At 35.5% G+C, this 12677-nt stretch overlaps 1 protein-coding gene across 2 annotated transcripts; it reads left to right on the top strand.

Moving 5' to 3' along the window:
- The first annotated feature begins 2243 nt into the window (after nucleotides 1-2243).
- On the top strand, nucleotides 2244-12650 carry LOC108095594. Of its 2 annotated transcripts, XM_017196758.2 has the most exons (6): nucleotides 2244-2438; nucleotides 9483-9940; nucleotides 10884-11000; nucleotides 11511-11797; nucleotides 11865-12024; nucleotides 12477-12650. In XM_017196758.2, exons 2-6 carry the CDS (start codon nucleotides 9732-9734, stop codon nucleotides 12637-12639), a joined length of 936 nt encoding a protein of 311 aa, XP_017052247.1. In that variant the 5' UTR covers nucleotides 2244-2438; nucleotides 9483-9731; the 3' UTR covers nucleotides 12640-12650. The 2 variants fall into 2 exon arrangements, with proteins under 2 accessions (XP_017052247.1, XP_017052248.1); XM_017196759.2 differs by lacking the exon at nucleotides 2244-2438 and having other exon boundaries at nucleotides 9178-9940.
- The last annotated feature ends 27 nt before the right edge of the window (nucleotides 12651-12677 follow it).

Genomic DNA, 12677 nt, shown 5'->3' with positions numbered 1-12677 from the left:
GCTGCAATGCTACCTATTAATTATTATTAATTATAATGATAAAATATTAAATTATTATTTATATTTTTTATAATTTATATTAAGTAATCGATACCTTTAAGGTTTATTAATTAAATCACGCATCTCGTAAACATATAACATATATCATTCATAACACTCAAGAATCGACATATAACATACTAATTTGAAAATGCAACATGCAACATACAACATGTAACATGCAACATGTAACATGCAACATATAACATATAACACTGAAGAATCGAGATATTACATGCGAATTGCTAAGTGCAACTTGCAACATGCAACATGCAACATACAACATGTAACATGCATCACCTCACATTCAACAATAAACAAGAAACATGCAAAAAAGTGACATTATGTTAACTAACATTATTTTTATGTAAACATTATTTAAATGTAATGTTAATTACATTAACTATAGGCCACGTCATCGTTTATGCTCTTTACCCATTTTTAACGCGGCGGTGAATTTAGAATTCCCAAGTGGTTCTGGCTCATCCGTCATGGGATAGCAGTGGATTTCGCCCAAATTTTCAGTTCTCCGGGATGACCGGCAGTTTCTCTCAGAAACTGATTCCGGCTTTTTGAGTGTGTGTGTGTGTGTGAAGTGCTTTCTACTGAACTCCACTCCAGGATGCAGTGCCTCGCCAACCAGCTTGGTATGTTTTAAAAATGAATAAATTAAATTAAATAATAAAATTTTTAATTTAAATTCTTATTTTAATTCCAGGTGAAAGATGGCGATACCTTCCTACCTGGACTGGTCTTCAGGATGCAGTGCCTCAAGGGGCTAAAAGGTGTGTATTATTAAAAGAAATTACATAATTCATTTCATTAATCATTTTCATTCTTCCTCTTTCTTTTATTGCAGGCCTTAGAAAAGAGTGTTTGTGAAATGGTTGCAGCATATAACCTTCTTCAACTGGACTCCACTTTAGGATGCATGCATCCATGAAATTTCTGAGTGAGTACTACCCTTAGAAATTATTTATCAAATAAGTTTTTTAATTAAGCTTAAAAATACTCCTTAAGACAGACTTATTATTTTTAAGCAAGAGTGGATAATTATATAGGGTGTTTTTTTAGAGGTATAGAACTTTAAGTTGCAATAAAACCACGATGGATTATTCGATTGACATGAATTTTTTTTTATTCGAAAGATAATCTTGTGGCAATTTATTTTATATATAATTTCTGGCATATGAAAGCCACGGCTTCATGTCAATCGAATAATCCATCGTGGTTTTATTGCAACTTAAAGTTCTATACCTCTAAAAAAGACACCCGATAATACTTAGAAACAAAAGAGTATTTAGAAACACGCATGACTATATCAATAATTACTTTTAAGTTTGTTAATCGTTAAGAGCAGTATTAGATTTAAGTATGTACTAGTTAATTTAATTGTATGGAAGCAATTTTGCTGGTGAGTTAGGTTAATATAATACAGAATTACGCTGCATTCATAAATGTAAAAATAATTGATGAGCTTAGGAAAAAAGTCCCAAAAAGTCAGAAAAGTTTTGTTCTTGGTAAAAAAAAATTATAGAAATATTGCGTTTTGCGTACAAAACAAACTATCAAATACAATTGACTGCACCTTTAACAAAATCTAGTGCAAATAAAATATTCGCTTATTCAATTGATAATGACATGAATTATAAAAACAATCAATTTTTATAGTTTTTAAAATTCCGTTGCAGTGTTAACTTTTTCATTTGCTAAAACACAATAAACACCTATATACAACAAAATTATTTATATAAAATATTATTTATATTAAAAATACATTTTATACTAAACTTTAAAATAATATTCTTAAGATGGCTTGTTTTTAATTTTATTGTATAAAATATGTTATACTATATGCCTATATTATTACTGAAATGTTTTTATTTCTTTCTTGGTTAATTTATTTATTTTATTAAATTGAGTTTTCGAGAGGTATACATTTTGTGTAGGGTATCAGCAGGTGCTTAGCCATCCACCTGCGTTCTGTGCGTCGTGTTGTGACTTTGTTTTGCGGCGCAGCTTTTGCTTTTGACACATTTTCGCGGCTGCCTCGTTGCCGCCGACGCTCGAAGTTGTCGCTTTTTTCTTTCCGTTTTTTTCTGTTTTTTCTGTTTTTAGTTTAGTTTTCGTTGTGTGTAGTTTCGACGACGCTCGAGTCGCGTCTCTCTTGGCTTTTGGCTCTGCTTTTTGGGCCTGATCGATCAGTTAGTTGCTGACTTTGCGCGGCGGCGAGCGGTTTGCATTGCGATTGCCGGTCGTTGAGTCTTTGAATTTGTTGAATTGGTGGCGTTTCGGTGGATTTTATTGCCACTGCGGTTGCGCATGCGCCTCGTCCGAATCGGGGATAAAATAAGCCTTCATTCGGCTCTGGCCAGCCATTTGATTTTTGTTTTTTAGCTGTGAGTGCGAGTGTAAAAGTGAAACTGACCAGTAACCAAAAAAAAAAAAAAAAACAAGAAACCATCAACTGAAAATTGATTCTTAGTGCATATTTTTAATGGTGCTGCTGTGTCAAGAAGCTGTTGCATGCAACGCACAAATTGCAGAGCTCCCAAATTGGAATACTTGTTATGTCTTTCGTCGATTGGTTTCTCATAAACATGCTTAAATAAATTCATTTAGGAAAATAGCTGTTCGTTTACAGTTCCCATAATCACGTATTTAAATACGTGTTGTTGGAATTGAAATGGGTTTGCTTAAAAGTAAATGAAAGTGAATTTAATTAAATTATAAATATTTTACTCATATAGAGCCTTTATATTTATTATTTTTTTTTGCTATTTTGGCTTGATCCTTATGTATTTTAAAAACTTATTTGCTTTTAAGATTTTCCACAATTTATTAGACAATGTTTTTATCATTCTTGTAAAGTAGCTTACAAATAATATTTATTGCTCGAAATTGCCAGTTAATGTCACATATTTTTCACATAAGAGTCAGGTGATTTTTTTGTGTGCCTTGTTGCTGTTTATGTTGAAGTTGCAGTTGCATTTGTGGTTGATTGTGTGGCGCAGCCTGTGGTTTGTGGCCCATCAAAGTGGCGCGCAAGTTCAAGAGTGCACATTCACTGGATACCTGCGGATCCTCGGATCTGTGGCAAGTTCCCAGAGTGCTCGTTGTTGCCTTTTATGGCCAAACTCAGTGGCGGATCCACGGGGGGGAAATTAGGGAAATTTCCCCCCTTAGAACCACAGAACCTGAAAATTTTACTTGTTTGATATGGTTGACTTTTCAAATATAACCACTTTGTTTACCAAAAAATTGGGATGGATAATTTTTGTTTTATAATTTGTACTGTATTTCTCTCGCAATAATAAGTTTGAACCCCAAATCAAAGAATAAGTTCAATTTCCCCCCCCAAGAATCGTCTCTGGATCCGCCACTGCCAAACTTGAGTAAGAAGTCAAAGAGTTGTACACTGGGAAACGCGTATTTAAATAGGGGAACTATAAAAGGATTAAAACTTGAATTTATTTCAATAGTTGAGAGTTATTATTTTATTAGAAAAAGTTATATAATTCGAATAGAATTTCTGTTTTGTTTCACATATAAAATGCTTAAATGTAGGTTCGAATCTTGAAGCTAAAAGTTGTTATAAATTTATAGATATTATTTGGGTGTCAGGGTTTTTTTTCTAATTAACCAAGCAATCATATATTTTTTATAATCTCAATTCATCTAGTTTTCAGAGGTCATGCCTCATATAAATATAAAAATATCAATAAAACGGTTACCCAATCCTCCAAAGCTCTTTGGCTTTGACCATGATACGGATCATAAACTTATTCAAACATTGTAGTGGCAATTCGTCGGTTTTCTGGCCGTGCACACAATGAATCGACTCTGTGGAATGGAAATCGGAATGGGAATGGCTATAATGGATCGGCGAGAATGGCTATAATGACAGTCGGCGGACGGATTAGCGGGCAGTTGTGAAGTGCGACCCGATGTTCGGATACTCTGTTCGCCAGTTGCATAATCCACGGATCTACAAGCCACCTAACCCCATTTAATATCCACTTATTCTGTGCCCACTTCCCATTTGCATCTTTCTGCTTTTTTCTCTGGCTTTCGTGTGCCGCAAGCCACCGATAAAAACTGGAGCAAATTAACCGAGATTAAGGCCCACAATTAGGTGCCCAATGTGAAAGTTAAGGCAGATCCGCGGATCCGAAGATCCAACCGAACAGCTGGAAACCTGTTGGCTCTTTTTATTTTCTGTATTTAGCCGCTGGCTCTGTTTGCCTTTGTTTTGCTCGTCGGCGTTTGTGGCTCATCTGCAGCCGCGGCCACTTTTACTGCACTCGCCCTCCGCCTCTGCGGCGGGAAAATCGCGGCAAATCGAGAAAACCGATGCCTCAAATACACTGAATGCCAAGCTAAATACCAATTTTTAATTGGTTTTTAAATGCCTTTCTTCAAACTTTTAACGAGGCCTTAAAATAAATATAATTGTATTAGCAACGCAAAGCATTTTTAAGTTTGAAAACTTTCCTGTTTAATTTTTGTTGTGTTTAATTATAAAATATATTTGCCAATACTAAAATTAAGCTTTATCTTTTATTATAAAAGAAAATAACTTTACGATGACCACTTATTTTTGTTGTAAAACTTTCAACGAAATTGTTTGTTAAAAATTAATTATAGTAATGCCATATTTATATTGTATTATATTTATATTCATTTAGATTTCGAGTTTTTTCAAATTCATTTCAAATTGAATTTTTAATAATAGCTGCTGGCTTTTTGGTTGAGGTAGAAATTTTGCTCGTTCGTTTTAGTTTCCAATACACGGAAATAATTATTTTAAATGAATCAAGTGTTTTCTTAAATTGTTGGTGATATACCCCCTCTGAGGGTATTTAAAAAAAACAAAATAAATGGCGTCGGGGGATGGGTTTTGGCCATAAAACGCTTCACTGACCTATGCCAAGGTTCGCGAGCAGCTGATGCCGCGTTTCTGTTTCTCTTTTGCACTTTTGAACTCGGCCACAACTCTCGCTGGCATTTAAAGTGTTTGGCAAAAACAAAAAAATAGTAAGAAGACCAAGTTCAAGTTGTCCAAGTTTCGTTTGGCCGGTAAAATGTGTGTCTTAGCCGAGCTCCTCTGCCGGAAGTCTTTCCGTTGAAAAAACTATCTGAAATGCAAGAGCTGCGCATTCAAGACGATCACCAAAGACATTCAGATCATTCATCACGAACTGGAGGGGAAAAAAGTAGAGAAATACAGAAATTCAGAGGAAATTAAACCGAAACCCAGCGCTTTCATTATGATGATCATCTTTTCGTCGACTGTGCCATTATCGTTGTCAGCATCGCGACTCCCATTCCCATTTCCATTAGTCGCTATCTGCGATGAAAACTGTTAGAAATTTCGAGGGCAATTCCACTCCATTTATTATTTGATTTCGATTTGATTGCTTTTTTTTATTTCCGTCTACTAACTGGGCTTCCAACTTCGAATCAGTTCCCGATGAGCGGACACTTTTTATTGGGTTGCCTATGCTTCATGTGCTAACTGATTCTGTTCGAAAAATTAAAGCAGCTGAATAGCTTTTTGTTGAATTATTGCTGTAAATGGGAAACAAGGAATTAGATAGAAAAATTGAGTATGTTCAGAGTTGGAATGCATATTTAAATTGTTTTGCAACTTCTGCTCTATTATTTTGTATTTAGGTGTACATAGAAAAAGAACAAAATCTCTATGATTAATATAAAATCCATTATTTTTTACCCAAAGGAAACGACAACCTAGAAACATGCTTTAAACTTAATATGATTCATAAACTATTTTTATTGTGACTAAGAAAAGACTTAAGTGAAACGAAACTCAAGATTAAAAACAGAACAAAACAGTATAATTAACACCTCGTGATATATTTTTGTGCAGCGTTTGTTTAAATAGTTTTAATTCCTGATTCTTCTTTTAAATTTTTAGTCAATTTATTTTAAGGTAAATAATACCTGAATTTTTGCTTCCAAGGTTTTTTTTTTGTTTTTTTCGTACAGCTCCTAAAAGTTGTCTTAATAAGTAATTTGTTCTACAATTCTTAATTGCTTAAAAGGTACTTACAATCTGACCCAAGCAAAGGTCCAAGTCAGCTTTAATTTATATTTTAGAAGCAACAGAAACAAAAACAGAATATAAATGCAGACTAATTGAAGCTTTAAACTCAGTCAAAGAAACTTGTTGGAATATTAGAAAGACTTCGTTGTTTTATAGTGAACTACAAATGAAATAAAACCCATTGAAGTTTAAGTGATTCCGGAACTGGTAATTTCACAATTGCTCTGCGACCAATTTCAACTTTGGCTGGACCTCTGATTTTTCCGCTGTCAACTCGCTTTGACCGTATTTCTGTCTTGGCTATTTGCATTTTCATTTAGCATTGAACTAACCGGTGATCGGACGTCAACTGCCCCACTTGACACACATAACTTACAGATATTTCATATATATACACCAGAAAAAATATATTATAATAATATAAAGTACTTAAATGATTATGAAAGAGTAAGAATTAGGAAAGGTCCTTACTTAATATTATATGTTTATTTGTATATAAATTTTGCTTAATTCCTTGATTTACTTTTCATATAGCTCTTTATTTAAGAGTTAATAAATATAAAAAATATATATGAAATATAAACTACAATAAATGTAAAGTTAAATATAACTTACTTTCATAATAAATGTTTAAATACCTTTATTTCATTTGCAATACGAAAGTTTAAGAGGTAAACTTATTTTCTGTGTATTCAAGCCTCGTTTTCTGGCAATCCCAGGGGAGGTGGGCGTGGCAGGGGGTAAGGCGGAGGGAGAGGGAAGGTGAAGTGGAGTGGGTGGAGTCATAGTTTCACGCAAGGTCCATTGCCACACACACACGCCACATTTTTTTGGCCGGCTTCGTCATCTCATTTATTGGCTATATGCATGTTGGCCATTGAAATCGCACGAAGTTCGGTTCCCCAGTGGAATCACTTTCACTTTGCTCACCTACAGGGCCAACTCTTCAAAACCCCTCCCCCTCCCCCTCTTCTCCCTTTTCCCCCTCATTTCTTTACGCTCTTGACCAAAAACTTGCGTAAACTTTCGTGGTTTCAAAACAAAACAGCAAAATATATGTTTATGCGATGACAGGGAGAAATAAAAAGCCAAAAAAAATACACACAATAATAGTAATAACAATAAATGAATGGAACGCAAGTAGAGGACAGGGAAAAGGTGTTATATTATATGGTGTGTATATATATGCTATTTGTTAAATGCGGGACATTTTGGCAGCTTTATTAGCGGGTTTTGTGTGGTGCGTGTGTTCAGGCCATTTCCAAATTCATTTGGTGCTTTTTTCAGTGGTGGGGAGGCGATTCACAGGTACCTCTCCACTGCTGGTTCAACGTCTCGTTTCAAAGTGGCCAAAATGCCGATTCACGCTAAGGTCAAGGAACACTTGGCCCGTGACCTTCCGCCAAATGGCAAGAGGTCAGTTGGCGCCGAGATTGCCAAAGGCTTTCAATCACTTACCAATTGGAAATTGCTGGTTGGTTGCAAGCTTATCTGATAGCTCTGAAATAGATTCCCTACTTAGGCTAAAGGAAAATGGTGTATAAATTTCCTATGGCTCAAAATTTATATAAAAATATTAGAACATATTATCCTTAATAATATATAAATATATGCTTAATTTATAAATGGATTGGAAATTATTTTAACACGATTTTAGAAAAAATATTGCGTACACCACTATTATTAAACTGTTTGTAGAAAGTTTTGTTTTCGGTTGATTTGTTTTATGCAATTGCAACCATTATTTAACTGTTGTAGAAAGTTTTTGCATATAATATTAATTTTTAAAACAATGTTGGCACTACTCATACTTAAAATGCTTGATCACGTTTTTTATAAACTTTCTACGTTGATCTTAAAATAGTTTAACACCAAGTTATATAAACATGGATTAAAAATTAGGTATTCAAGTTTTTTATATATCAGTTTCAACACTTTACTTCAAAACATTTTACATTGTGATAAAAATGATATTATAAAATGCTCACATTTAGTAAAGTCAATTTAATTTGAAAACTACTGTATGCTATTTTGAAAAGTAACCGTTAACTTATCGTAACTTATCACAGAAAACTTAATCTCTGTTTTAAACCAATTTCAACATTTGCCTTTAAATAATTTCACCGTGAGATTATAATAAACCATATTTATATTCAACCTACATTTTACTAAACCGTTTCTAATCACATAAACTATAAATATAGAACCTCTTTTATAGTTCAATTGACTAAGCCAAATTGAATATGCCATTCGTTTTCGGACTCGCAATTTAATTTGATAGAGCCCCATTTTAATTGAATACAAATGGGCGAATATGCAAGGCAACCTCGCTGGCGAACTCGATTAGTTGCAATCTGTATGCCCACCTGTCCATTTGTCTAGAGTCGAGTAATTGGCAACATATTAGTCAATCCGAATGGCCCGGCCAACAAACCGTGTTGCCACAATGAAAATGATAGACCATTGTCTGGCCATCAACGCTGCGTATACGTAATGTGTGGCTGTTGCACGTATATACGTATACGCCCTGTTGGTTTGCCAACTAATGGCAGGGCGTGCCCGCGATTCTTAGCCAGCAGGGCTCGGCCTGATGCAATAACTATGTGGATATATACATATCTGAATAGGAGTATAGAAGTGTGTGTGGTGAGGAGCTATTGTTTTGGGCCGATCCTCTTACTGCGACTGGGAACGGGGTCACCTGAGTCGCGCTTTTTGGCACCTGCCACAATTGTTCCGCCCGCAAAGCTGGGAAATTGCCCAACTGACGAACGAGCCCCTGGCTTTTACACAGGGAAAATAATCTTTAAAATAGCCAGGCACATAAAAATATCCATTTAAAGCAATCACATACCATTTGTTTTATTTACTATTTAAACAAATTTAATTGAGTTTTTGATTAAGAATAGTAAGATAATATCAAAATTATTTTATACAATTACACGAGTATATTTTTACTCAACTTTGTATTATTTTATGATTTTATCTAAGAAGTTTCTGGCTTGCAAAAAATTATTTTCGACTTAACAACTTAAATTTAAAAATGATTTCTTTACCCTTTATGTAAATCCGATTTTTATTGGCTTTTTAAAAAAATAAAACTTTGAAGAATATTTTCAAGGCAGCCTGGAATCTTAGATTTTTTTTGGTGTACAAAAAGTTATATTCACATAAGTAACTTGACTGGCTAAACACTATTTTTCTTGACTTACTAAACGATGAGAAGACATAACAAATGTTCCATTGACTTTTCCGTGTGGCGAGTGGGCGAGTGAATTATTCAGAAGCGTTTGGAGACGCCTTCGGCTTTTGACACGCAGCCCAGGATAGCGAACCCTTGACCCTAAACACTAAAACCCTTTCCTTCGGCAAACAGCAAAGCCTTCGAGGACTTCTCGGACTTCTCGGAATTCTCGGACCAACGCGAACTTCTCCAGCTGAGAAATTAAAGAACAATAACAATAGAGGACGCTCACTGGGAAAAGCAGGTTGTCCGTTGATTTAAGTGAGTGCTGTTTTTTTTTGTTTGTTGCCCGCATTTGGGAAGCGGCTCAGTGCAGCCGGCGATGCCTTAGGGGCAGCTCCTCCATTCCGAGAACGAAACCATCTCGCCAATCTCGCCAAGATGCCCTACAACCTCTGGCTGAAGCGGCGCCTCCAGCTGCTGGCCTCGCTGCTCTTTTGCCTCCTCCTGGGCTACCTGACCTCGGAGGCGGTGGCCAAGCCGACACTCTCCTTCAGCTTGCCGCAGGGCCTCCAGGGGTTCCCCTCCTTCCAGTCGTTCACCCAGCAGATCATCGAGCAGCGCAGCGCGCGCCAAATGAAGACCTACAGGTGAGTCACGATTTAAATGACAATTTTATATTGTTTAGACAGCATTGAGAAAAGTCTTTACGAAGGGAAAAGTATGCTAGCTACCTCTGCATTAAGTAAATTAAATATAGATAAAACTGTAACCTAAAAGACTAAATACAATCACACGTATTTCGTTGATATGTTTTTGCCCATGGTTGATCAGCTTTTAATTACTGTTTATATATCGAACTAAATTATTTAAAATAATACATATCGATTTTCTTATTATTTATATGCCATCTATAAAATAAAACTAATATCCGTCAATGTAAAACAATTATATTTTATCAAATAGTTATAGCAATATTGATTGTAAATTGATATGTATATTGATTACTTCTTTCTCAACCAATTAAAGTAGTTATCATTTTATGACTATATTACCTCTCTTATCGTCTGATCTTTATAAAATCTCCTAGGGTATTTATAACTTAAGTTAAAATTGAATTTCCTTGCCCTTCCTTAGCTAATAAATATGAGAAGCGCATAGAAAGGCTCACTAATTGGATCTAAATTATCCAGCCAGATGAAGACGCATGTAAGTACGTGTGACTGGCGATCCATCCGGCTGGAATTGAATATTAGTAGTCAAGAAACGATTGTCTAGAGGGTTTCACTCGTACGCAAAGTCCATTGCCATGGACGTCACGTATCCGCACGGTCGGTCGCCTGGCCATGTGCCCATAATAATTGCAGGGAGCTCTCACTCAAAACCCTCGAAATAGAAAAAAATTGTTTGATTTAAAAACTGAACAAGCAAGTTGAATAGATAGCAATACATTTCTATTAATTGTGATATGTTCATACTAATAAACAGAGGTTAAGTTCTATACTTCTTTTATAAGAATATATTAATTTATTTGTTGAAATTTATTTAAAATATGTGCAACTTTTTCTTTCCGTGCAATTTCTTTCTCTGCAGCGGGAAGCGTGTGAGCAATGATTCACTCATTATGATATACTATCACGATCTGACCATAGCCGTAACGGAGTTGGGACCCCAGAAGCTGCTGCTTGGCTGCGAACTAATCGAGATCTAGTAAGTGAAAGTAAAACTAGAAATTCACTCAATATTAAATATTAAGGTTTAAAGGTAAAAGCAGCTAAATGTTAAAGAAATTTGCAAAATTATATTGATAAAAATATTATCTAATGTGGGAGCTCATATGTCACGTCTAATATTTATAATCAAATTTCCTGTACCTATATTGTACACTTCGTTTTTGAATAAATCAAGGTTTTCCGGTAGTAGTTTTTGAGTAATTTACGTGGACAGCTGATCAGATATACATTGGATATGCACTGAATGTTTAATTAGGCACATGATAAGTTTATAAAAATCAAATACGTTTGAATGTAAAAATGACTGTGAAAAAATATATAAAACTATAAAAAAGGTTTGAAAAAGGGAAATTATTAAAATATTACAAAATACTAAAACTTATAAAGCAAAATAGCGTGCTCTTAGCTAACAAATGTGAGAATCGCGTAGAAGGGCCTGAAACTACTACTACAGCTGTCCCTTTCTTTCTCTCTCCCGAATCTGTAGCAACGACAAGGAAGGCAAGATGTTGCTGGAGGGTCTGTCTCATTACAATCGCCCCCTGGAGATCAAATTCGACGAAATGCTGAAGCTGATGGATCAGTGTGAGCACGTGGACAAGATGACCTACGCCTCGCGGCACAAAATTAAATCGGAGGGAGGTGAGCGGAGCAGTGGTGGTGGAGATGGGGACCCATCCTCGACGGGAGGAGCAAATGATGGAGTGGCCCTTAAGCTGGCCACCAACATCTTTCCGCGCAGTCCCTTCTCTTTACTTAGTGGCATTATTCCAGGTGAGTTTTCCACTTTTAATTGGTTCTTTTGTTTATTAATTATTGTGTAATTGAATGATTTAATCAGGCACAAAGTGGTGTGGCACTGGCGACATTGCAGACACGTACAGTGATCTCGGCAGTGAGATGCCCATGGATCGCTGCTGTCGGCAACACGATCTGTGTCCTGTGAAAATCCGGGCCTATCAGAACAAATACGAGTTGATGAACGACTCCCTCTACACAAAGTGAGTTTTGCTTAAAAGAAATAACTACTACCTATAATTTGCTTAGTTGCTTAATTGCTCAAAGATTATGCTCTACATTTTGTAAATTATTATCCAAAAATATTCAATAATAACTAATCCATTTCCAACAACTAGAAAGAATTTAAAGTATTCAAAATTCATTACACCTAAAATTTGTTGAAATACTTCATATTAAATTTACAAAATAAAAAATATATCTCCTTTTAAATTAAATTATATAAAAAACATTGAATCAGTAAATATACAAGAATATATCTTTAAGATCTTAACTCAACCCAAAATTATAATTACGAATCTAATTTTTCCACCTACAACTTAGAAAAGCATAAATATCTTTCTGATTGTTAAACTGTTACTTTTAACGAGTGGAACCTAATTATTCAAGTTCCTATCACTCATTTCGAATAATCCATTCCGTCTATATCCCCCAGATCGCACTGCATCTGCGACGACATGCTGTTCTCGTGCCTGAAGAAGACCAACACCTCGGCCTCGCAGCTGATGGGCTCCATCTACTTCAACCTGGTGCAAGTGCCCTGTTTGGATGGACGGAGCAACCAGTACAAGTTCCGAGCGGCCAAGGAGGGATTCTAGGAGTTCTGGGCATTCCAGGGTATCAGACATTCGAGAGG

This window comes from Drosophila ficusphila, unplaced genomic scaffold (genome assembly GCF_018152265.1).
Source record: "Drosophila ficusphila isolate 14025-0441.05 unplaced genomic scaffold, ASM1815226v1 contig_198, whole genome shotgun sequence".
NCBI lineage: Eukaryota > Metazoa > Arthropoda > Insecta > Diptera > Drosophilidae > Drosophila > Drosophila ficusphila.
Note: the sequence above shows the minus strand (reverse complement) of the source record. Positions and strands in the feature narration are given on the sequence as shown.